At 38.1% G+C, this 22,788-nt stretch overlaps 2 protein-coding genes across 6 annotated transcripts in view; both read right to left on the bottom strand.

Annotated features, from left to right (window-relative positions):
- Positions 1–236: 236 nt before the first annotated feature.
- On the bottom strand, positions 237–13,117 carry LOC144076041 (synaptic vesicle 2-related protein-like). 4 transcript variants are annotated; one of them, XM_077603570.1, is made up of 16 exons: positions 12,942–13,117; positions 11,579–11,670; positions 11,369–11,457; positions 11,207–11,305; positions 9,315–9,386; positions 9,118–9,242; positions 7,516–7,579; positions 6,880–7,005; positions 6,675–6,803; positions 6,056–6,129; positions 5,356–5,432; positions 5,190–5,294; positions 5,014–5,125; positions 3,177–3,258; positions 3,024–3,113; positions 237–821 (listed from the first exon to the last, which is right to left on the bottom strand). In XM_077603570.1, the coding sequence occupies exons 1-16, from the start codon at positions 12,998–13,000 to the stop codon at positions 684–686; spliced, it is 1,533 nt and encodes a 510-aa protein (XP_077459696.1). In that variant the 5' UTR covers positions 13,001–13,117; the 3' UTR covers positions 237–683. The 4 variants fall into 4 exon arrangements, with proteins under 4 accessions (XP_077459696.1, XP_077459697.1, XP_077459694.1 ...); XM_077603571.1 differs by having other exon boundaries at positions 237–756; XM_077603568.1 differs by having other exon boundaries at positions 3,024–3,258.
- Positions 13,118–15,192: 2,075 nt separating this feature from the next.
- Positions 15,193–22,788, bottom strand: part of LOC144076090 (guanine nucleotide-binding protein G(i) subunit alpha-2) — a 41,108-nt gene continuing 33,512 nt past the window's right edge. For both annotated transcript variants that reach the window (XM_077603662.1, XM_077603663.1), the window contains exons 6-9: positions 21,613–21,742; positions 19,645–19,798; positions 18,168–18,360; positions 15,193–16,041 (exon numbers count right to left, since the gene is read on the bottom strand). In XM_077603662.1, the coding sequence (XP_077459788.1) occupies positions 18,170–18,360; positions 19,645–19,798; positions 21,613–21,742 (475 nt within the window). In that variant the 3' untranslated portion in view covers positions 15,193–16,041; positions 18,168–18,169. The remainder of the gene's footprint in view (positions 16,042–18,167; positions 18,361–19,644; positions 19,799–21,612; positions 21,743–22,788) is intronic.

Below are 22,788 nucleotides of genomic sequence, written 5' to 3'. Positions count from 1 at the left end.
AGATAGCCAAAAACCTACTTATTTGAATACATGTGATTATAAGAAATACTCTTCATTCTTCACACAGGAAGTATTTGCCATGGGTGACCCTGTCACCATTCCTGCCAGAAAACATAGTTCTGAGTATCATTGGGACACACAAATGGAGTATTAACGGCTGGCCACCGATTTAGGCTGTACCCCGCCTGGTGCGCGAAGTCAGCTGGGATTGGCGCCAGAAAATGAAAAAAACCAACAACAGTTAACATCATTTATTAACATTACAACAAAAGTAATTAAAAAAAATATAGCAGATAATACAGTATTTTGGGATAATAGCTTGATCGCGAGAGTAATTTTTAACTTTAAAGATATGGTAATCCACTGATATCAGATTTTTTCCAAACTAGCACATGTAATTTATTATATTACAACATGAAAAAATAAGCACCTGAAGAATTTTGACCTGCAATAAATATTTACATGTAAAACTTGTGTACACAAATACTCCCTGTTTTCAGTTTTCTTTTTGGACACATTTCCAGTGTAATGCTACATGAATGACAGGTTGAAAAAAATTGCGTAACAAAACTTTTTTTTATCTATAAAGTGTTTGCAAACCCACAACGTTTAACGCAAGTCTTGTGCCCCTTAGTGATTTGACTCCGTCACCGAGTTGAGTTGAGTTGCAGACTGTTGAGGAGTTAACTGTTTTTCGGTTCAGACTCTCGCAGGCTCCTTCCCGATGTCTCAATGGGAAGCAGCAGGCACGCGCAGCTGGCCAGGAAAGAACAGACGCAATATGCTGATAGTGTCAAGTGCGCCGACTGTCGTAGCAGCACCTTTGGTCAAAACATGAAAAGTGGTATTGGTGACAACATGGCGTGCTTCACCTTCTCATTTTGAACCGTTGTATTGGAGCTCATAGTAGAGGTGGGCGATATGATCTTTGATTGAGGGTACTCGGACGTTTCGCCGACGGACGTTTCGCCGACGGACGTTTCGCTGACGGACAGTTCGCTGAACGGACGTTTCGCCCAACGGACGTTTCGTAGAAAAAAATTAAGTGTTTAATTTATTATTTTATTAAACAAATAAAAGTGGCGATGTTTCTCATTGTGTTGTTTTTTGTGCCGAGGTTGAAAAACATATACACATGATCCGGGGGCGGGGCGAGCGCGCGAATCGCGTTTCGGCGAAACGTCCATTCGGCGAAACGTCCATTCGGCGAACTGTCCATCGGCAAAACGTCTTTCGGTGAATCGTCCGGTCACGTTGATTGAGGGAAAAACCTGTTCCTGTTAGCTAAATGCAAATATAGTGGAATACCTAATTGATTCGCCGGTAAAAACTCGCATCGCTTTGCGCTATTTAACTTGTATGATCATTGATTGATTGAGTGTTCTCCTGAAAAAACTGTCAGCTTAATCCTATTATACAACGGGGAAAAAAATCACTGATGTGGAACAAAATTTAGCATTAGATCGCAGATGGTCAATTGAGAAAAATGTGTTACATAAAAACTTAATGCTAATATATGACAGAAGTGCCATTGATGCACGGTCAAATATTAGCAAAGCTTCGTTCCATTTAACTCGATGATTGTACGGCAAAAATGAGTTCCTGAAAAAACTGTTAGCCTCCTTGTGCCATGCGATTAGCTGGCAACCGATTCAGGTGTCTCCCGCTCATCCCCCATAGTTGGCTGGGATAGGCTCCTGCAACTCCGCGACCCTTGTGAGGATAATTGGTTGAGAAATGAATGAAAGGAGGATGGATTGTGTGACGAAAATAAAGTTTTTTTTCGGTGAGTAAAATAATTTTCCTAAAATGTGGCAACATTCCTAAATACTATTGCAATTTTATTATTGAATTTTTTTTCTGTATGTGTTGCGGCTGCAGTAAAGGTTTGTAGCCATAAAATAGTTAAGGGTTCAGATGAAGCACTACTGAAGGCCTAGATGTAAAATGCACGGCCTGCCAATTGTAGCAGCCCTAACAGAGATACAGTGGTACCTCATCATACGACCGCTCTTCATACAATATTCTCGTCTTACGACGGAAATTTTGATCGAATAATTCGCCCGTGATGTGGTCAAAATTTCGTGATGCGACCAAGCCAGGTGGCCATGGCACTGTCTTTTTTGCATCTCTTTCGTGTATTACAATATCTACGAGCACCGAATGAGTTATTCAGACCAGGAAACGCACAACGCGCATGCGCGGGAAAAAGAGGGCTTTCTGGGTAATGAAGTATACTCGTGCACACAACACCCATAGGCAATGGCACCCTTTCTCAGAATAAAACTTCATTACCCACAATCAATACGTGGGAAGCTCAGCTATTGCATTTCCTGTTATTCTTTCTAGGGAAAGAAGGTCCCACGATCGTTCTTTAAGACTATTTCTCGTTGGCAAGTGGCTGTGCGTTATCCTATTGTGAGGACATTTGTGTGCATCATTTTCGGAATATTTTGAAGGAATACAACAGCAAACAGTCCATCGATAGCGAACGTGAGGGTGGAGGCGTGGCAAACCGCTAACCCGGAAAACGAAGGTAACAAAAGACAAAACTAGAATTCAGTTTTGTGTAAAGTTACATTAAACGTATGTTTGAGTGTGTCTGTATATATTTATCCAAGTTAATTTAAATTTGTTTGTTCGTTTACGAGTGCCGTGGATAAAGTTCCCCCGAACAGCCCCCACCTCCGCCTCCGTGTGTGTCGTTGTCTCTCCCCTCCGCAAAATGCGTCTAATTTTACATCTATTAAACAAATTGTATTACTATTAAACCACTAGTTATGTGTTACTTTGTTAATAGATGGGGAATTAGAAGAAATAAAACTTTTTTTCCAATCCAATATCCTGTTTTTGGTGTTTTTTCAGAGGGTTGGAACGAATTAATTTGTTTTCCATTCATTTCAATGGGAAACGTCCGCTCGAGTTACGAGAACCTCGTCATACGATCTCAGTCTCGGAACGGATTTCGATCGTATGTCGAGGTACCACTGTATATATATATTTTTTGATTTATTTTTTTTTACCTGTGCCACAAAGGGTGTCAGGAGAGCGCCCACCCTAGACATAGCACTGCACGTGCCAACGGCAAACGCTCTGGTCTCAGTGGGGAACACCTGCAGAATCAGAGCGGCCATTTTATATTGGAAGTGTAAAACAGTGAGATAGAGGCTGTCTACCTCTGGTGTGTACACAAAAACAACTTGAAATCCACCGGAGATGAAAGCTCTGGCAATGAAGATGAAAACTGTGAGAGACACCCTGAAAGGGGAATGACAGAATCAAACTTTTTACATGTTTAAAGAATATAAATACTTTGTTTTCATTCACAGATAAATTCACTACTTATTTAACATAAATTTAGTAAAACACAATTTTGGTCTTTAAAAAAATGTTTTATATATACACATGCTGGTAAACTTTTAGGCTTTTGGAACAAATCAGTAAAAGTCAACATGCATACAGTAAGGTTTCTACCTGAAGCAACCGCAAACAATTGTTTTTTGCATGTATACAAATGATCATAATGGAGTATTAACATCTCCTTGTGCCCTGCGATTGGCTGGCCACTGACTTAGGCTCCAGCAACCCCCATGAGCTTTGAGTGTAAGCGGGAAGTATTAAAATGATGTAAACAAGAATGTAATTATTTGTAACATTAATTCTACCCGATTCAACCAGTTCAGTTTCAGATGATTCCTAAACTATAGATATTGTATAACATCAAAAAAAACCTTTGAACCTATTTAACTTTCTTTAAATGTTACTACTGTGGCATGTTAGCCCAAAATACTAATATACAATGGTTGTCAATCTATACTAACAAAATAAACTTTGCAGAACAAAAAAAATGTCCATTGACAGCAAAACAGGCAAGAAAAATCCTAATTAGGATACTATCGCTCAATTTATCACATTGGATGAGCACCTTTATTTTCTATAGTACATTTAAAACAAAATATTTTAAACGTAGTCATGACTCTACTTACCAATGCCTATAGTTATGAAATTTTCAGGTTACAATTTTTTCTTTCTTTCGAGATACGAAAAAGTTCCAAGTTACGAAATCCCCCAAAAAGTAAATGCGTTTCCTTACCCGTTATTTTATTTTGAAAATATTGTCGCGGATGCATTGATTTTCACTTTAGAACGCTACCCTGTACTGTACTGTTTTATCTCATATAATGACAATAAAAGCATTCAATTCAATTGGCTGTCTCACAACAACCACTATACATGTTTCAATATTCTCTCTTGCATATCTATCCACCTTGACTAAATGCTCACCTTATTAATGATTGCAATCCCCCTCATTAAAAACCGTACAAATGCAACGCTGCACATATTTTCACACACACACACAAAAAGGGCACAGGCCATCTGGTGGACAAACACTGGGATTACGTCTCAAATAATAACAGCCGCGGAGGGAACTCTTTCAGCGGTGCAGGGCACATTTTCATATGCTTTATTTATTTGAAGACATTAAGAAATCATTTCCTTATAATTTTCTCTAATTTTTGTGTTTCCTCACATCTTTCATACAAAATTGGCAAATCGACCAATTTTAAAGCTTTTAGTTGTTCCTTGTGTGTAACGAATTAAAGAATTTACATATAAAGTACACCTCCACTTATGAAATTTTCAAGTTATGAAAAAACTGGAACCAATTAATTTCATAGGTTGGAGGTACGGCTGTAGCTCATTTGCTTTGTTTTGTGCTGCACAACTGATTTGCTTTAAAAAAAATGAATTTGTGACATTTTGTGTCCCGCTTCATTCAAACTATACTAAAAATAACTTTTAGATGGATATGCTAGCTTTTTCAAGTTAGGGGAAAAATACATTTGGATGTGTTTTTTTTTCCTCTTCAAGACATTTCCATGGTATCGAATTGGGACTTTGCATTGGCAGATTCTCAAAAATCGGTTGCCTCATACTTGCAACGGGGATATCCCAAAAAATGTGCTCTTTACGGTGGTAGTCTTGATATGTATACACAAACACACACATTACCTCCCAATACAGGCATAGAGGGGCAGAAGGCTGACGCTGAAGATGAAGAAGGGCAAGGCCATGCTTTTCTTTCTGCCCAGATAGTCCACTGTGCCCAGAACAACGACCAGGCCTGACGGAAAAATGCTTCCAATTATTCTATGTCAACTCTATGCCATCAATGGGGAAGATTTCACCTGGGAACTCTGCCAACGTCGTCCATAACAAGTCTTTGTAATCTTTTTCTGTCAGCAATTTGCATTCCAGATTACAAATGGCTTCACTTTTGGCCCCCTGAGTGGCTGTCACATGGATTGAGGTTTTGGTGCTGGGAATTAAAAGGTGGCACATGCTGCCACTTACCACCGCATGTGTCTCTGGCTTGGAACATCTCAGTTGTTAGCAGGATGATTCCATAATAGTTGAAGGCAAATGAAAACCTTGACAATAAAAATGTATTCACACAAAATATACTATACTATACATATATACACATATACACACACACACACACATACATACATATATATATATATATATATACATACACATATATACGTGTGTATATATATATATATATATACACACACACACACATAAATACACATATATATATACACATACATAAATACATATATATATATATATATATATATATATATATATACATACATTCATACATACATTTATATAGTATATTTTTCTTTCATATATTTGGCATTTTTAAATGAAAACAAAAAACAAAACATATCTAAAATTCTACTTATGTCAAAAGAAGAAAGGATTTAAAATTAGCAACTGTGAATATTCCAATCGTTTTAAATGTGTTCATCAATTTTTAATTTAAAACAATTAAAACATATAAATAGCTGACAGCTCATTCGAGTCCAAATGGATCAGACGCCTACTGCCGTCAATGGCAGGCAATGCGTTTATGCGATTTGAAAAAAAGCTTAAACTGTCTATTCTCAATTTATGCAGAAATAAAATAAATTTCAAAGTGTTCATGTTTTTTCATCCTACTGTATATTAATGAATGGGCATGTTTGTGAAGCCAACCAACCATATGAACCAGAGGAGAAGAGTCGTTTTGCAATATTCTTTGGTAAAAAGGTCCTGGAGACGGCCTCGGTTATTCTGTGACATGAGTAACATAAAAAAATTACAATGACAATCTTTATTAGTCATCTTTAGTAGGGCCTGAATGATCACTTGGGAGATATCAGATTGGTATCAAATCCACTTACCGTATTTACTCGCATATAAATTGCCCCCGCGTATAAGCCGCACCCTAAAATTGCCTTAAAATCGTTGAATTTTACTATATATATACACATATATACATACATACATATATACACATACATACATACATATACACATATTTATACATTAATATATACACACATATATATACATACATATATATATACATACATATATATATATATATATATATATATATACATACATATACACACATACATACATATATATATATATATATATATATATATATATATATATATATATATATATATATATATAACGTTTAGTATATTGGCCAAGGGCTTCACACATCACAACGAAATTTTTTTATGCATAATGGGAATTAGGTGCTAATTATCAAAATTACACCAATCGGGCCTCAATTTTTAGACTGAAAGAATGCATCATATCACCTGCACGTTGCAGACTATCCTTCCCCGAGGCAATGCCTTGTTGTTGTGTTTTGCTATGCTCTCTAACGTCCCCATGACTTTGGCTTGGTTTCCGCTCATCAGATCAAAGCGAGGACTCTCGTGCAGCCACTGCATACAAAAAATGTATTCCATTTCAAGAAATTCTGCATTTACAACATATTTAATGAATGGTCGCCTTCGTTACCACGCAAAGGCACAGAAAGATTCCCAGTGGCACGGAAGAAAGGCCCAGTAGCCATCGCCAGCCCAGGGTCGGCATGATGAACAAGGCCAAGAGAACCTCACATACGACACCGAGGGCCCAAAAAGCCTAAAGGGCAACAAAGAAAAAAGACTCAGATATTCTTGAAGAGTAGATTGTCATAATAGTAAAATATCTGGACAGCAGTTGTGTACTGTAAAGCAGGCCAAACAGAGGTTGTTATTTTTGGATGGCGACGAGCTCTGCAACAATTAATGGAGAAAGGGAAACCCATATTTGTTGCCTATTTTTGGCTCATTGCGACGTAGAACTAGTAACCCATTGGCTGCATTGATGGTGATGGACGTCCAAACACATGGCTGTCTGAATGAACATCCGTTAATTCGCTGTCAGGCCTCCTTTTTTAATGGATTGGACGTCTACCGCTGTTAATGGCCAAGATTAGTTAAAAATCGGTACGGAATTAGCAAAAGGGATTCCTCCTCTTTCCATTAATTGAGTGAAATGGGGATTACAAGTGTGGAAAATTACTAAACAAATTAGCGATTTTTTTACAAGGAAAAAGGAGAGAAAAAATGTTAACTTAGTTTGTAAAGTGAATGTGATGTGTCTACCCACTGCCATCAGGATGATGGAGAAGCCCCTTGCTTTGGATGGAATGAATTCTGAGTATAGAGTCACTCTGCAAATGAAAAAAAAAAGATCATTCTGAAGTACAACTGCAGTATCACACCACTAATTCTATATCAGGGGTGGCCAAATTGGTACTTGAGGGCCGCTGTGGGTGCAGGTTTTTCTTCCAACCAAACCAGCGCAGACACTTTGACCAATGACATTTCTGCAGAAAACAAGAAGCACCCGACTGCAATCCACTGATTGTACTTGTAGGACACCAGATTGGTGAAAAGATGTCCTCTTGATGCGTCGGAATGAAAACCCGCACCCACTGCGGCCCTTTGTGCAATAGTTTGGACATACCTGCTCTATATAATATAATATCATACAGTTTTGATCAACTAAGAAATAATTTCTGAATTAACTGTTTCCGACTGTCAAATTTGAAAAATAAATCAAGACAAAAACATTATTCAAAACATCTCATTGGCTGCCACCGACGGCGTCAAATCCACTTGGACTGGGAGGGCTAACAGTGAATGATTGACATCTAACTCTGACCTGGAATTGTCATAAAATCATCAGGAAGTCATCCAAAATTAACAGGAATTTACCGGAAATTGCCCGATAATCAACAGCTGGTGACCCAGTCAGAGCACGTTTAACTACGGCAGGGGTCGGGAACCTTTTTGACGAAGAGAGCCATAAACAATTCATATTTTCAAACATTATTCATTGAGAGACATACTCAGAATTTAACAGTAAAAATACGTGTGCATTTATTAATCATTTGCCACTTTGAAAGTAAAAAAAGTCTCTGAATTCTTTTAAGAATATTTTTTCACGGTTGCTAATCAATGAGTATCAATGAGAGTATGCATGCAAAAGAGTGTAATGAAGAAAAATTATGATTAAAAAGGTGCTAGAGATAGTGTCGGCGCCACAGTGTGACGCTCCCATTGGTGCGTTCGGGGTTTAGGTGGTCTCTCACCAGTGGTTCCCATATTTTATCACACAAGTTAGCAGAGAGCCATATACACCCATCAAAAGAGCCACATATGGCTCCCGAGCCATAGGTTCCCTAACCCTGAACTACGGTAAGATGGCAGCGCCCTGCGTGAGCAATGGCAGGCACAAGTAAGTGATTTTTTTTCCATGTTTTATGCAAGATACAGTTTATTTTGTTTCTTGAATTTCATTCAGATGCAAAAATAAATTTGGTTTACCGTTTTATCTGTTTATCTTTTCTCTATTTTGAAATAAATGACCGCATTGTCTTGCGTTATGGCGTTTCATCTTCGTCACCTTGCAGTTTCATGCATGTCAAGTCTAATTTGTGTGCAGATAAGCCGTACCCTTGATTCAGTCATTATTTTAGAGACAAATACAGCCTATATGCGAGAAGATATGGTAACTTGTGATTTAACTCATTCACTGCTAGCCTTTTCAGTTCAAATGGATTGGACACTAGCCTCAATACTTGGGGCAGTCACTAATGAAAATAAGTTTAAATGAAATAAAACTGCCAAGCCGAGCCAAAACTGTGAAAGTTTAAATAAATAAATAAAACTTATATTAACAACTTATATCAACAAGAAATCTCACGACTGATGGGCTCCTCCAATGCCTACGCCCACCAGGCCTCGCAACGCCAATAGCCACCCGAAGTTGGGTGCCAGGGCGCTCAACATTCCATAGAAGAAAGTCCAAGACATGCAAATGGTCAGTCCCTGTTCATATTGACAGAGACAAAAATAATAGCAACATAGGCTCATAAATTCAAATGACTGAGTTGAGCTGACCTTTTTCCTGCCGTACTTGTCAGACAAGTTGCCCCATAATGACGAGCTGAGGCCCATGCCAGCAAACACCACCTGATACGGAAGAAAAAGCTGTAAGCTGTAGGATTTATATTACTGATTCAAGTAAATATTTCCTTTTTATTTTTATTTATTCATTTATTTTCCATTCTGCTTATCCTCACAAGGGCTGGTGGTGACGGGAGATGCCCTGAACTGGTTGCCAACCAATGGCTAATAACTTAAAAACAAAATGGCTAATTCAAGGATTTTATGGGCTAACTAGAATCATGTCTCCTTGTTTCCAACATTCAATTTGCGTAGTGTTGTGACTCTAAGAGTCTCAAAATACTTATGCAACAACACTCTGAATTTCCTGCTTTTGCAGCACACAATATTCAACAATTTTTAATACTAGACACTATAACCAGACCTGGGCGATAGGACATAAAATTGTTATCACGATTAAAAAAAAATATCAATTGATATTGATAACTATCACATATTTTGTCTTTCAAATGTAAAACTTCAAACTTCTGTAAATAAGTAAATACATTACTTTACTCATGATTCAATGGTGAAAGTAACTAAGTTACCTTACTTAAAAAAAAAAAAAAGAGATCTGAAGAATCTGAAATCTGAATAAAACAGAAAAATGCAAAACGACGTTCTTCTCAGATGTTTGTATTATTCGGCGCATCATTCTTCTAGAGCAGGGATGGGCAAACCGGTCCTCGAGGGCCGCTGTGGGTGCAGGTTTTTGTTCCAACCAATATAGCACAGACAGTTTAACCAATGAGATTTCTGCAGAAAACAAGAAGCACCTGACTGCAATCCACTGATTGCACTTGTAGGACACCAGATTGGTGAAAAGGTGCTCTCTCAATGCGTTGGAATGAAAACCCGCACCCACTGCGGCCCTTTGTGGAATAGTTTGCCCACCCCTGTTCTAGAGTGAAATTTCACAGTACCAATTTTTATCTATGCAAAAACAGATAAAAATTAAAATGAAAAGTGAATCAAACGAAAACAAAACAAGTCTAGCTCTTCTGCTGTCGTTTGCGCTCTGGCTCTAAATTTAATATGTTCATCCCAATAGAAAACCTACAAGTTCAAATTATGTTAGGCACACTGACGAAAAAGGTGGCCCGGTAGCATGAGTAGTTAGCGCGTCAGCCTCACAGCTCTGGTGTCCTGGGTTCAAATCCAGGTCGGTCCACCTGTATGGAGTTTGCATGTTCTCCCCGGGCCTGCGAGGGTTTTCTCTGAGAACTCCGGTTTCCTCTCACATTCCAAAAACACATGCGTGGTAGGCTGATTGGACACTGTAAATTGCCCCTAGGTATGAGTGTGAGCGTGAATGGTCGGTTGTTCGTCTCCTTGGGCCCAGCGATCATCTGGCCACCGATTCAGGGTGTCCCCCGCCTCTGGCCCCGAGACAGCTGGGATTGGCTCCAGCACCCTCCGCAACCCTAGTGAGGATAAAGCAGTTCACTAATTACTCTTTGATGCGAAGGCTCCTCTCTTAAACTGATTGACTTCTAGAGTGTGCTAACTTTGTGTATTCATAGAGCCACTGCGAATGGCAGGACAGCAAGGTGTTGGGAGATAATAGTAAACCAACTCCCGCACGACAATTTAAAAAGAAAAACCCGCCATGACCGTATATATGTGTCAAGGAGCCTAAGGTGCCTGGATGTGTGAGTGAAGTGAGTGGCAAACCCTGCTATATCAAAGTATCTGCTTTAAAGCGACTTGATCTTTTGTAAGTTGGACAGCTTTACATATCATGGAACTGTAATTTGCATATCAAAATGTTTTGTTACCTGAAAATATTTTATATACGTAAGTAAAGGTACCAATTTGTTTTCTTGGTGGCAGTGAAGTGCATTTACCGATGTTATGAGCGCTACTTTGTAGCCTGACAACCTCCAGTCGCAGTGCAGCTGCGGGCCAAGAATGCTGAGGATCATCATCTCCATGGCATCTGCCACCTGAATTATCACTGGTTGGACTAAATGGCCATCAGATAAGTGTTTTTAAAAAAGCCTACTTACCCAGGAAAACCCAGTGACAAAAAGCAATTTCCACTGGAAGCTTCCGAAGCCCAGGGCATCCAGTCCCTCATCGAGCGTGAAGGTGCCTGCTGATACAAGTTAGACAAAATCATAAGTGGCATCCTAAAAGCGAGCATATTTTTTCCCAAAAAAATATGCACAAAGCTTGTTTGGTAAGATCTGATGTTGAAGTTGAGGAATTTGTATAACCTGAGGCCACGTTGCCAATGTTCACTGAACATTTATCTTCGATTGAAGCTTGAAAATATTCATCTTTGTCAGCTGCCTGATTACCAACATTGCTAAATGGCAAAACAAAGAAAATGGGTGGGCACAAACACAATGGATGGTGTACAACTGGCAACACAAATGCAAAGAAACACAGGCACCGACACTGGCGTGCCATGATTAATCGACAACTAATCAATGATTAATTATATACATACATATAAATACATATATACACATACTATATCCATATATATATATATATATATATATATATATATATATATATATACACACACATATATATGTATATATATATATAGGTATATATATATATACACACATATATACATACATATACATATATATACACACATATATATACACATACTAAATACATATATATGTATACACATACTATATACATATATATATGTATACACATACTATATACATATATATGTATACACATACTATATACATACTATATACATACTATATACATATATACATATACATATATACATATATATATATATATATATATATATATATATATATACATACACATACTATATACATATATATATGTATACACATACTATATACACACACATACATATAAGGGCGGCCCGGTGGAACGAGTGGTTAGTGCATCGGCCTCACAGCTCTGGGGTCCATCGCGTCCACCTGCGTGGAGTTTGCATGTTCTCCCCGGGCCTGCGCCGGTTTCCTCCCATATTCCAAAAACATGCATGGTAGGCTGATTGGATACTCTAAAATGCCCCTAGGTATGGGTGTGAGTGTGCATGGTTGTCCGTCTCCTTGTCCCCTGCAATCGGCTGGCCACCGATTCAGGGTGTCCCTCGCCTCTGGCCTGGAACCAGCTGGGATAGGCTCCAGCACCCCCCGCGACCCGAATGAGGTTAAAGGGGTTCAGAAAATGAGATGAGATATGTACATACGTATACATATACACATGCACATAAATACACACATTACTTTTTTTTTACGACACTTCAATTTAACTTCTTAATTTAACAAAATTTAAAAAATGACGTACATGAACAGACCAAACACTTTTTTATTCCCCGATTAATACAACAGTATACAAAAACGTGATTTCTAATTGATCCAATGATACGTCCCAGCACGGAAATAATTAGTCACCTATTAAAATATTGGTTTGAAGCTGCCTTAAGACACTTTCTGGAACACACACGGGGACATGGCATTAAAAAACGCAAACAAAGTCATGGACACGGACACGGAAACAAAAACACCTGTAGACAATTTGGCACGTAACAAAACACAAAAGCGTTAAGGAATTAGTGTTTTTCCATACTTGTGATCCGAATTTCTCCAACGCATGTAAGTGACGGTCGACGAGCTTCCCTTGTCCATTTCATCGACGATGAACAAACATTTGTGATAGTAAAAAGTTTAATCCGACTGGCAGATATATCGCCAGATAAGTAAAGTAAGACATTCAAAATGAGCGAGACCTGAAAAAGTGGGCAGGGTTTGTGTTACCATCCGGAAGTCAAACCTGAGCAGGTAATAACACTACACAGAAGATAGAGCCACACATTTTTTCAAGTTTAATGAAATTTGTTATCCTAGCCGTATCATAGTGTGGAATTCCGTTTACTTGTTTTTTCTCTGATTATAATAAGCACACGCATGTAAATTAATCACTCATATTTTTTGCTCAGCAGCGCTGATATTAATTATTTCTTGTAATCTCTGAAATTATTTATATATATATGTTTATATACATATATACATACATACATACATACATACATACTTACATATATATATATATATATATATATATATATATATATATATATATATATATATATATATATACACATATATATACACATATATATACACATGTACACACATGGCGGTCTGGTGTATGAGTCTTTAGCGTGCCGGCTTCACAGTTCTGAGGTCGAGGGTTTGATCCCGGGTCAGTCCTCACTGTGTGGAGTTTTCATGCTCTCCCTGGGCTTATGTGGGTTTTCTCTGGGTACTCGAATTTCCTCTGGCATCCCCAGAACATGCAGGGTAGGCCGGTTGAACACTCTAAATTGCACCAAGGTATGACTGTGAGCACGATTGGTTGTCCATCTCCTTGTCCAGTGCGATTTGCTGGCCATTGATTCAGAGTGTCCCCCGCCTGGTGTCCGCAGTTGGCTGGGATGTAGTGGGATTGTAGTTTACTAGAGCTTATTTTAGGATTTTAGAGCAGCGGTCCCCAACCTTTTTCTCACCGCGGACCAGTAAAGCTCTTTCTATTTTCTCGCGGACCGGCTAATGGGGAGGGTGACAACCTAGGACAAAATTGTGTGGGACTGGGGCCAATGCACGAATGACATCCACGGCGGTAAAAAAAGGCCCAAGGATAATAGCAATTAGTTTTTCTCATTTCAAGTAGGAGGGCAAGATTGAAAACGTTAATATTTATTAGTGAGACGGACCGGCTCCAGGTGGCTCGTGGAGCGCTGTTTTAGAGGACATATCGAGTTAGTTATATGTTGTGGCCACTGAGCCACCTGATGGTGCAGTGGTTCTTTTCCGTGACTTTGGTGCGGGCAGTCTGGGTTCGATTCCCATTCGGTGGAAGTGTGATTGTGAGAGTGAGTGGTCGTCTGTCTCTCTGTGTGCCTTACGACTGAGTGGCGACCAGTCTAGGGTGTAGTCTGCAGTCTGCCTGAAGTCAGCTGGGACAGGCTCCAGCACCCCCCGTAACCCCCAGGAGGATATGTGGGTACAGAACTTGAATGAATGTGCTGGCCATTGTGTCTGAAGTACCACAAATGTGTGCAAACAATTGGAGGAAAAAACCTGCTAAAACTTTTTGAGTGTGTGTGAATACAAAAACGTTATGCAACTCTTCTTGAAATGTGTCAATGAAAACCATTCTTCATTGTTAAGCTATAGTTTGGGGATTGCATACAAGCCATTTGGCAGCAGCACACTTTACTTCCATTTGCAGGTGAGAAACTGTTGCACTTTGTGTGACAAACCTTTGTCTGATGCAAACAAATTGACTCCTACCACCTGTTGGATGATTCATTAGGTTTCTTTTAACAGGTCAAAAAACGGGGCATCAAGCGCAATCAAATGAGTGAACTATTGTACAAATTTTGAAATCAGCCAAGAAAGTAATGTGCACTTGTCATATACACGTTCAAAATGTTTTATTAATAATCAAGTTCATCATGGCGGCTTGGCAGCTTGAGTCTCAATATATAAAGTATGCCTGCATAATCAAATGACAATAAGTTTATCAAACTTTTATTTGTTTTTTTCTCTTATAAATTCAAGTGTCATTTGCCAACAGAAATGCATAGTCCCATTCTAAAAAAGTGCCTTGCTCAACCAACAGCCTTTATGTGTAAGAAAGCAAAAAATAAATAAAAAAAATCAGGACCTGTTAAATGTATTCAACAATACATTTGACTTGTCAAGTTGGGGGAATGGTGGATACTGGTTTTATTGATATATAGTATCATGTGGATTTGGCACCTTTTATTATTGTGTTTGTAGTGGTCTATATAGGAAGATAAAACACAGTAGCATTGATGTTCACATGACAAAACTTTTATTATTTCGATCTACCAAGTGACTTCATTTGCAGCCTTGACATAACAAACGTACTGCATCTTTCTTATGGCTCTCATTGGATGCATCATCAGCCATGAATACAGAGTAGAAATAGCCCTAATTGACACCATGGAGAACAAATGTGGAAATACAAATGTAAACTGAAATCAAGGCACAAACAATGTTTAAACTAGAGACTTCGGAAAAAAAAGTGTAAACAACAATCCACAGTAGGTTAGCGAAATATATATAATTTAAAACCCCACAGATTGTATTCAGTTCATTATGCAAGTGGTGGTGGCATCGATGTCGAATAGACACTGCGATTGGGTATAGGCTAATTGATGCAATGACATGCAGGAGAATACTGTGATCATAATTGATTTTAAATGTTGTACAAAACCTTTTTTTATACATAGTAATTCACATTCCCCACATGTGCCTTAACAGCTAGTTTTTAATGTCATTTAGGTAATATAAAATGTTGTTTCATACTGTCTTTTAACAAATCTCAAGGCAAAATGAACAAAAAAATCACTTAAAGCCGATTTTTTTTACAAGTGGGTGCTAAACTATTTGGATCCAATGTTGCCATTAAAACATTCATAAAAGGGGTATGAATGGTCAAAGAAGAGAGAGGTGTGACACTTGTATACAGAACAAACAATACACAGATGGGGAATGACAGGAAAACATTGATTGTTGAAGTTCTTTCAAGGTTTCCCCTCCTTCAGGAATTATGTCTGTCATGGTTTTCATTATGAAAAGCAGTAATCATCACATGGCTGCAGCAGTATCTCATGCAGTGTGCAGACACCATCATCCTGCCACGAAACACAATATATTTGTACATTGGCAGTGACCACTTAACATATTCCTTTTTTCCAGATTTTGCAAAGTTGTATCCACCAATTCGTATATTGGATTGGATTGGATAACTTTATTCATCATGTAAAGTAACAGCCTGCCTTCATAGTGCATTGTCGAACACATCCTAAGGCTTGATTTCTGAGCGATATCTCCTATGATCGGGTGTAGGACAGGGGTGGCTCAAACTTTCTTTGTTGCAAAAAAGGTGAAAATTTAAATATAGGCGTATATTCTATTTTGAGTTACTCCTCGGTAGCCTGTTCCTCACCAATCATACTACCATATTTCTTCGAGTATAATGCTCCCCCGTGTATAACACGCACCCGTGTATAACGCGCAACCGTGTATAACGCGCATCCGTGTATAACGCGTAGCCGTGTATAACGTGCACCCGTGTGTAATGCGCACCCGTGTATAATGCACCCATAATTTGTGACAAAAAATTGGTATAATTTTTTTTCTCCACTTTTTCTCAGCTCACACTAAGGATTACACCGGTACTCGTAACTGGCAAATACTAAACAGATGTCGCCATGACAAAATATTTATTCACAACATATGGTACGGAAACCTAGTAAAATAAACTACCACTATGACAGGGGTGGGCAAACCGGTCCTCAAGGGTCGATGTGGGTGCAGGTTTTTGTTCCAACCGATCCAGCACAGACAGTTTAACCAATGGTGTTTCTGCTGAAACAAAAAGCACCTGACTGCAATCCACTGATTGCACTTCTAAGATACTTGATTTGTGGAAAGGTTTCCTTTTTAAAGGTTGGAACGAAAGCCCGCACCCACTGCGGCCCTTTTGTGGAATAGTTTGCACACCGCTGGACTATGAACACAATTCTCAAATGGAATTTACAATTTTAAATCCTTAAAGTCTAAATCATCATCATCATAATATTTAAAATTATATTTAAAAAAATATTTTCAAAGTCTGATTCATCATCATCAGATTCACCAAACAATTGATTCCATTCTTCTTGAGTTATTTTTTCTAAGTGTGAGCACTGGCCAATGTCGGCGGGGCGAGCCGCAAAGCCTAGCGCTCCCTGGCCGGACTCGAGTGAGTGGCTGCCCCGGTAACGTTTCTCTGGAGTAACTTTTTTTTATTTTACCCTCACCTATAAACTTGACGAAGGCTATTTGGAGAGGGCTGGCTTTTGGTAGAACGGGCTCTCATGCGCCATCTGGCGGACAAAGAAAGGTTTTACATCTCCCATTGTAATGGCTGCGGAGGGAATTTTGTCACTGGTGGAGGGCAGTTTTTCACCAGGATTTGGTTATGAAAGCGAAAACCTCATTTTACTTCAGTTTTTCTGGTACAAAATGTTGCGCGTTATACTTGAATAAATACGGTATATCTCGCCGAACATCACTGGCAGTGAAAGATGTACTATGGGGGTTACAGAAGGAGCGCGAATGCTGCATGCTAAAAAGTCAAGGAAATTTGATTTTCTTTTTTTCTTTTATATACTTCACTATTGTTAGTTTTTAAATTTCACACTGGCTTTAAGCGAAACTAGTGGGACTCTGACAATGTGACAGCTTGGCTGCCCTTATGAGTGGCTTCGTATTATTGAGGAGTTCTCGGCATGTGGAAGATGTCAAGGTTCTCATTTCTCATGTGTTACAGGTCAAGTTTTCAAGACACAATATATCTTGACTATTGTCATAAGGTAGAAATACATTTAGGTTGTGGGAATTTCAAACCGTTCATTTAAATATGCTACACAACCGTCATCTAAAGAACGTGTGCTTTCAATACGATCTGGTTTGCCTTATATAGATATAATTACGAGATTTGATATCTTTCTTTCAATGTAACATTCTTCCATATTAGTATCTCATTTAAATGTGGAAACCTGTGGTTCAAAGTCAGTGATATTTTCAAGTTTGGATAAATGCTCTTATAGCCTTGTGCCCTAAAGCGAGAAATAGATGGTGTTTATTTTAATAAAGAAAAATAATTCTTAACCTTAATTGGATGATAGAATTTGCACTGTACGTATGTATTTAAAATAATCTACAGGCCTCTAACATTTTCATTGACTATATACTACAGCTGTAACCAATTTACCTTCAGAAAAGCCCACAGTCTTTCAGATTGTTCTTGATAATGACATCCGTGACGGCATCGAAGACAAACTGTACATTCTTGGTGTCAGTTGCACACGTGAAGTGGGTGTAGATCTCCTTAGTGTCTTTCTTCTTGTTTAGGTCTTCAAACTTGGTCTGAATGTAACTGGCTGCTTCGTCAAACTTGTTAGCCCCTAGAAAGGATAAGAACATTTTTCCAACATATCTGTTAGCTATTATCAAGAGGCTGGCCACTAGATTTGTTTGAATTTTACACCGGGGGTACCTTTGCAGAAAAATCCAATGGTGTTTATCGTACATATTGTTTTCCAATTAAGGAGAATTTATGGTTTTTGGCTGTATATGTCGTTGGCATTATGAAAATCTCATTTTCTGAACCGCTTTATCCTCACTAGGGTTGCGGACGTTCCTGGAGCCTATCCCAGCTGACTTCGGGCCAGAGGTGGGGGACACCCTGAATTGGTGGCCAGCCAATCGCAGGGCACAAGCAGACAAATAACCATTCACGCTCATACTCATACCTAGGGGCAATTTAGAGTGCCCAATCATCCTACCATGCATGTCTTAGGAATGTGGGAGGAAATTGGAGTACCCAGAGAAAACCCACGTGGGGAGAACGTGCAAACTCCCCACAGGTGGATCGACCTGGATTTGAACCCAGGACTGCCACTGTGAGGCCGACGTGCTAACCAATATCCTGTTTTTGTTGTTTTTTCAGAGGGTTGGAACAAATTAATTTATTTTTAGTTCATTTCTATGGGAAACGTTCATTTGAGTTATGAGTAAATCGACATACGCTCGACTCTCGAGGTACCACTGTACTCAGCCGCCGGGCCACCTGCATTATAAAAATCCTAAAACTAATTTCAATACTAGAAATAAACTATTAATAAAAGTATAGTTAATAATAATGCTGAATTTTAGGGGTTTCACTCGCCTGACTTTGGTACGGGCAGGTGCAGCCCAGATTCCCGCTGATTGTGAGTGGGAATGGTCATTTGTCTCTCTGTGTACCCTACGGCTGACTGGCGACCAGTCTAGGATGTAGTCTGCCTTTTGCCTGAAGTCAGGTCATGGACTTTCAGGCATGAGGCAAGGGACACCCTGAATCGGTGGCCAGCCGATCGCAGGGCACGAGGAGACAGACAATCATTCACTCTCACACTCAAACCTAGGGGCAATTTAGAGTGTCCAACCAGCCTACCATGCATATCTTTGGAATGTGGGAGGAAACCGGAGTACCCAGAGGAAAACCACACAGGAACATGCAAATCCTCACAGGTGGACCAACCTGGATTTGAACCCAGGCCCCAGAACTGTGAAGCGGACGGACTAACCATTCATCCGCCGGGCCCCATTCATCTTTAAAGTATGATTTTTGTTTAGTTATTAAAGTGTGTCAACAGTCTTTGCGGGTTCCAAGCAGAACTGTTGAGAATTTTAAAAACAGCTTCTACCTGTGTATTCAGGGTAGCAGATGGCAAGGGGGCTCCGGGTGATTTTTTCCTCAAAGAGGTCCTTCTTGTTGAGGAATAGAATGATGGAGGTCTCGGTGAACCATTTGTTGTTGCAGATAGAGTCGAAAAGCTTCATGCTTTCGTGCATGCGATTCTAAAGCAGAACAAGCCGAAACTAAGCATCTCTAATTAAGGCAAAGTATGCTTTGTGTGCTAAGATATTTTTTACACAAGACAATTTTTAAGTAACAACATTTTGTAAGCAAATCTCTGTGATGAAAATACCAAGTGGTGTTTCTAAATACATTTCACATGTGTATATGTGTGTATGTATATATATATATATATATATATATATATATATATATATATATATATATATATATATATATATATATATTTATATATATATATATATATATATATATATATATATATATATAGCAATTTGAGATACAAGACAAATTTTGATAAACGAGCAGACAGCCGACGCGAGAGGCTGCTCCTAAGAACATCATGGGCACTGTCTCTCCCCGCAACTCCCTCGTGTAATGTCTCTCTGGTCGCAACTCCTTCGTGTAATGTCTCTCTGGTCGGAACTCCCTTGTGTGATGTCTCTGCAAGCACTGGGCGGAGCGTAGGATTTTTCAGTGTTTTTTTTTCCCGTTAGCCAGTGCGAATGGCGTATATACTACTTCTCGTTGACAAGTGATCGTGCATTATCCTATTGTGAGGCAAATAGAGCAAACCTGGCCGGGAGAAGAAAGGTATCAAAATTTAAAACAAAATTGGAATTAAGTTTAGTGTAAGGTTAGATTAATTTTTTTGGGAGTGTGTCTACATCGTAATCCAAGTTCATTTAAATGTGTTTGTTATGTTACGACCTCGTTGCCGTGCAAAAAGTCCCCCCCTCTATCCCCCTTCTCTCTGTCCGTCTCTCTCTCTCCCCCCTGCGAAACCTGTATAATTTTAGTACTATTAAACACATTTTAGTAATATTAAAACACTAGTTATTTGTTACTTTTTTAATAGATGGCAAATTAGAACAATTATAAACGTTTTTCCAATCCAATATCCTGTTTTGGGTGTTTTTTCAGAGGGTTGGAACGAATTAATTTGTTTTTAGTTCATTTCAATGACATACGAGCTCAGTCCCGGAACGCATTAAGCTTGTATCGCAAGGTACCACTAATTATATATGTTTATGTATATGTATATGTATACATATATATATATATATATATATATATATATATATATATATATATATATATATATATATATATATTTATACATATACGTATATGTATGTATATATATGTATATATATATACACATATATATATGTATATATATATACTTACATATATATACAGTGGTACCTCGAGATACGAGCTTGCACGGCAACACGCTCGTAACATAACATAAACAAATTTAAATGAACTTGGATTACGATTATGCACGTACACGTGCACGTACACGTACACATACACATCTATATATATAATATAGATTTGGTGAAGCATGCCTATGTATTTATTTATTTATTATGTATTTTATTTAGATCTACAATGTCTTTTGCTGTGTCTGTGTTTTCACCTTCTTGCTACTGCAACAAAGTGAATTTGGTATGGGATGAATAAAATGTAATCTAATCTAATTACTGTACTATACGTATTGTAATTACTATTTGGGCTCTATGTGCCACTAGGGTGAGCTGTTGTTCATTATTTCAAAGGCAAGGCCATATGCAGCAATGGGGCTAGTGGAAGCTTTCAATTCATAACCTTTTCAAATATTTAGGGTCAAATGGTGCAAGCCACTTTGCATTTCAGCACTCAATTAATTTAACAGTAAAATGGATTGGGCAATCATGAGAAGACATGTTAAAAGCCAGGTAATGAGAAGATTAATGTTCATCATTTGTGTGGATGAAAATGCCACAGCAGGGTATTGCACAATCCTCACCATCTCTTCATCCTCGGCCAGGACCAGGTCGTATGCACTGAGAGCAACACAAAATATAATGGCTGTGACGCCCTCGAAGCAGTGGATCCATTTCTTCCTTTCGGATCGCTGGCCTCCCACGTCGAACATTCTGCAAGGAAAAGATGATCCAGAAGAGAGATGAGCAAGTTATTCTGTATGCAAAGTAGAGGCAGACCAGACCGAGTGCCAAGTGAGAAGAAATTTGAGTGAAATTAAATCCCTCACCATATATTAACATTTTATGAGCTCCCCTTTTCAACTGGTGCAGGCGGAAAACAATGTCATTGAGTGTTAACGCAGCCTCGAAGAAGCATGATACACATTTTTGGATCAATATTGCTTTTTTATTGCAGGACATGTTGTATGACTTTTAATTCTTGTACATATTCCAATAACCACTGGCAGGTGTGCCAAGAAATCATGAAGCATCGATGATGTTTCTGATTATGTGATTTAGTGAATATGCAGTCAATTTGTCTAAAATGCCAATATAATCTTAGGCTTCAAGGTCCGTAATGGCTGAATATATATATATATATATATATATATATATATATATATATATATATATATATATATATATATATATATATATATATATATATATATATATTCAGCCATTACTATACATATATATATATATATATATATATATATATATATATATATATATATATATATATATATATATATATATATATATATATATATATATATATACGATCTATTGATGTTGTTGTTTTTTGGAGGGGAGAGTAGCTGAAACAAATATTTATTTTAATAACAGATGATTGTTTTAGGCTATGATTCAAAATATTACTAATAATGCACAGACATAAATGGATTCAGTTAATACTTACGAGTTCGGTCTGTAACTGTCAGAAAATTGGGGGAAAAAGTAATTATTTTCCAAAATATAATCGCATGTTAGCAAAGGTATTTTGATCCAAAACACCCATGACCAAGCTTTAATAAAGGAAGACAGAAAGGGGCTGAAATTCAAAATATCTACACAGTATTAAGGTCGTTTTAAATAATCAGTTAAAAAATACAATGTCTAATTTGATCAATTATTAAGTGTTGATTAATTGTTGCACTTTTAATTGTACTGTTATTATTAATAATAAAAGTAGTAGTAGTAGAAGAAAGGGTATA

Source organism: Stigmatopora argus, chromosome 6 (genome assembly GCF_051989625.1).
Source record: "Stigmatopora argus isolate UIUO_Sarg chromosome 6, RoL_Sarg_1.0, whole genome shotgun sequence".
Classification (NCBI taxonomy): Eukaryota; Metazoa; Chordata; class Actinopteri; order Syngnathiformes; family Syngnathidae; genus Stigmatopora; species Stigmatopora argus.
The sequence above is the reverse complement of the archived record's forward strand: the minus strand, read 5'-3'. Positions and strand labels throughout refer to the sequence as shown.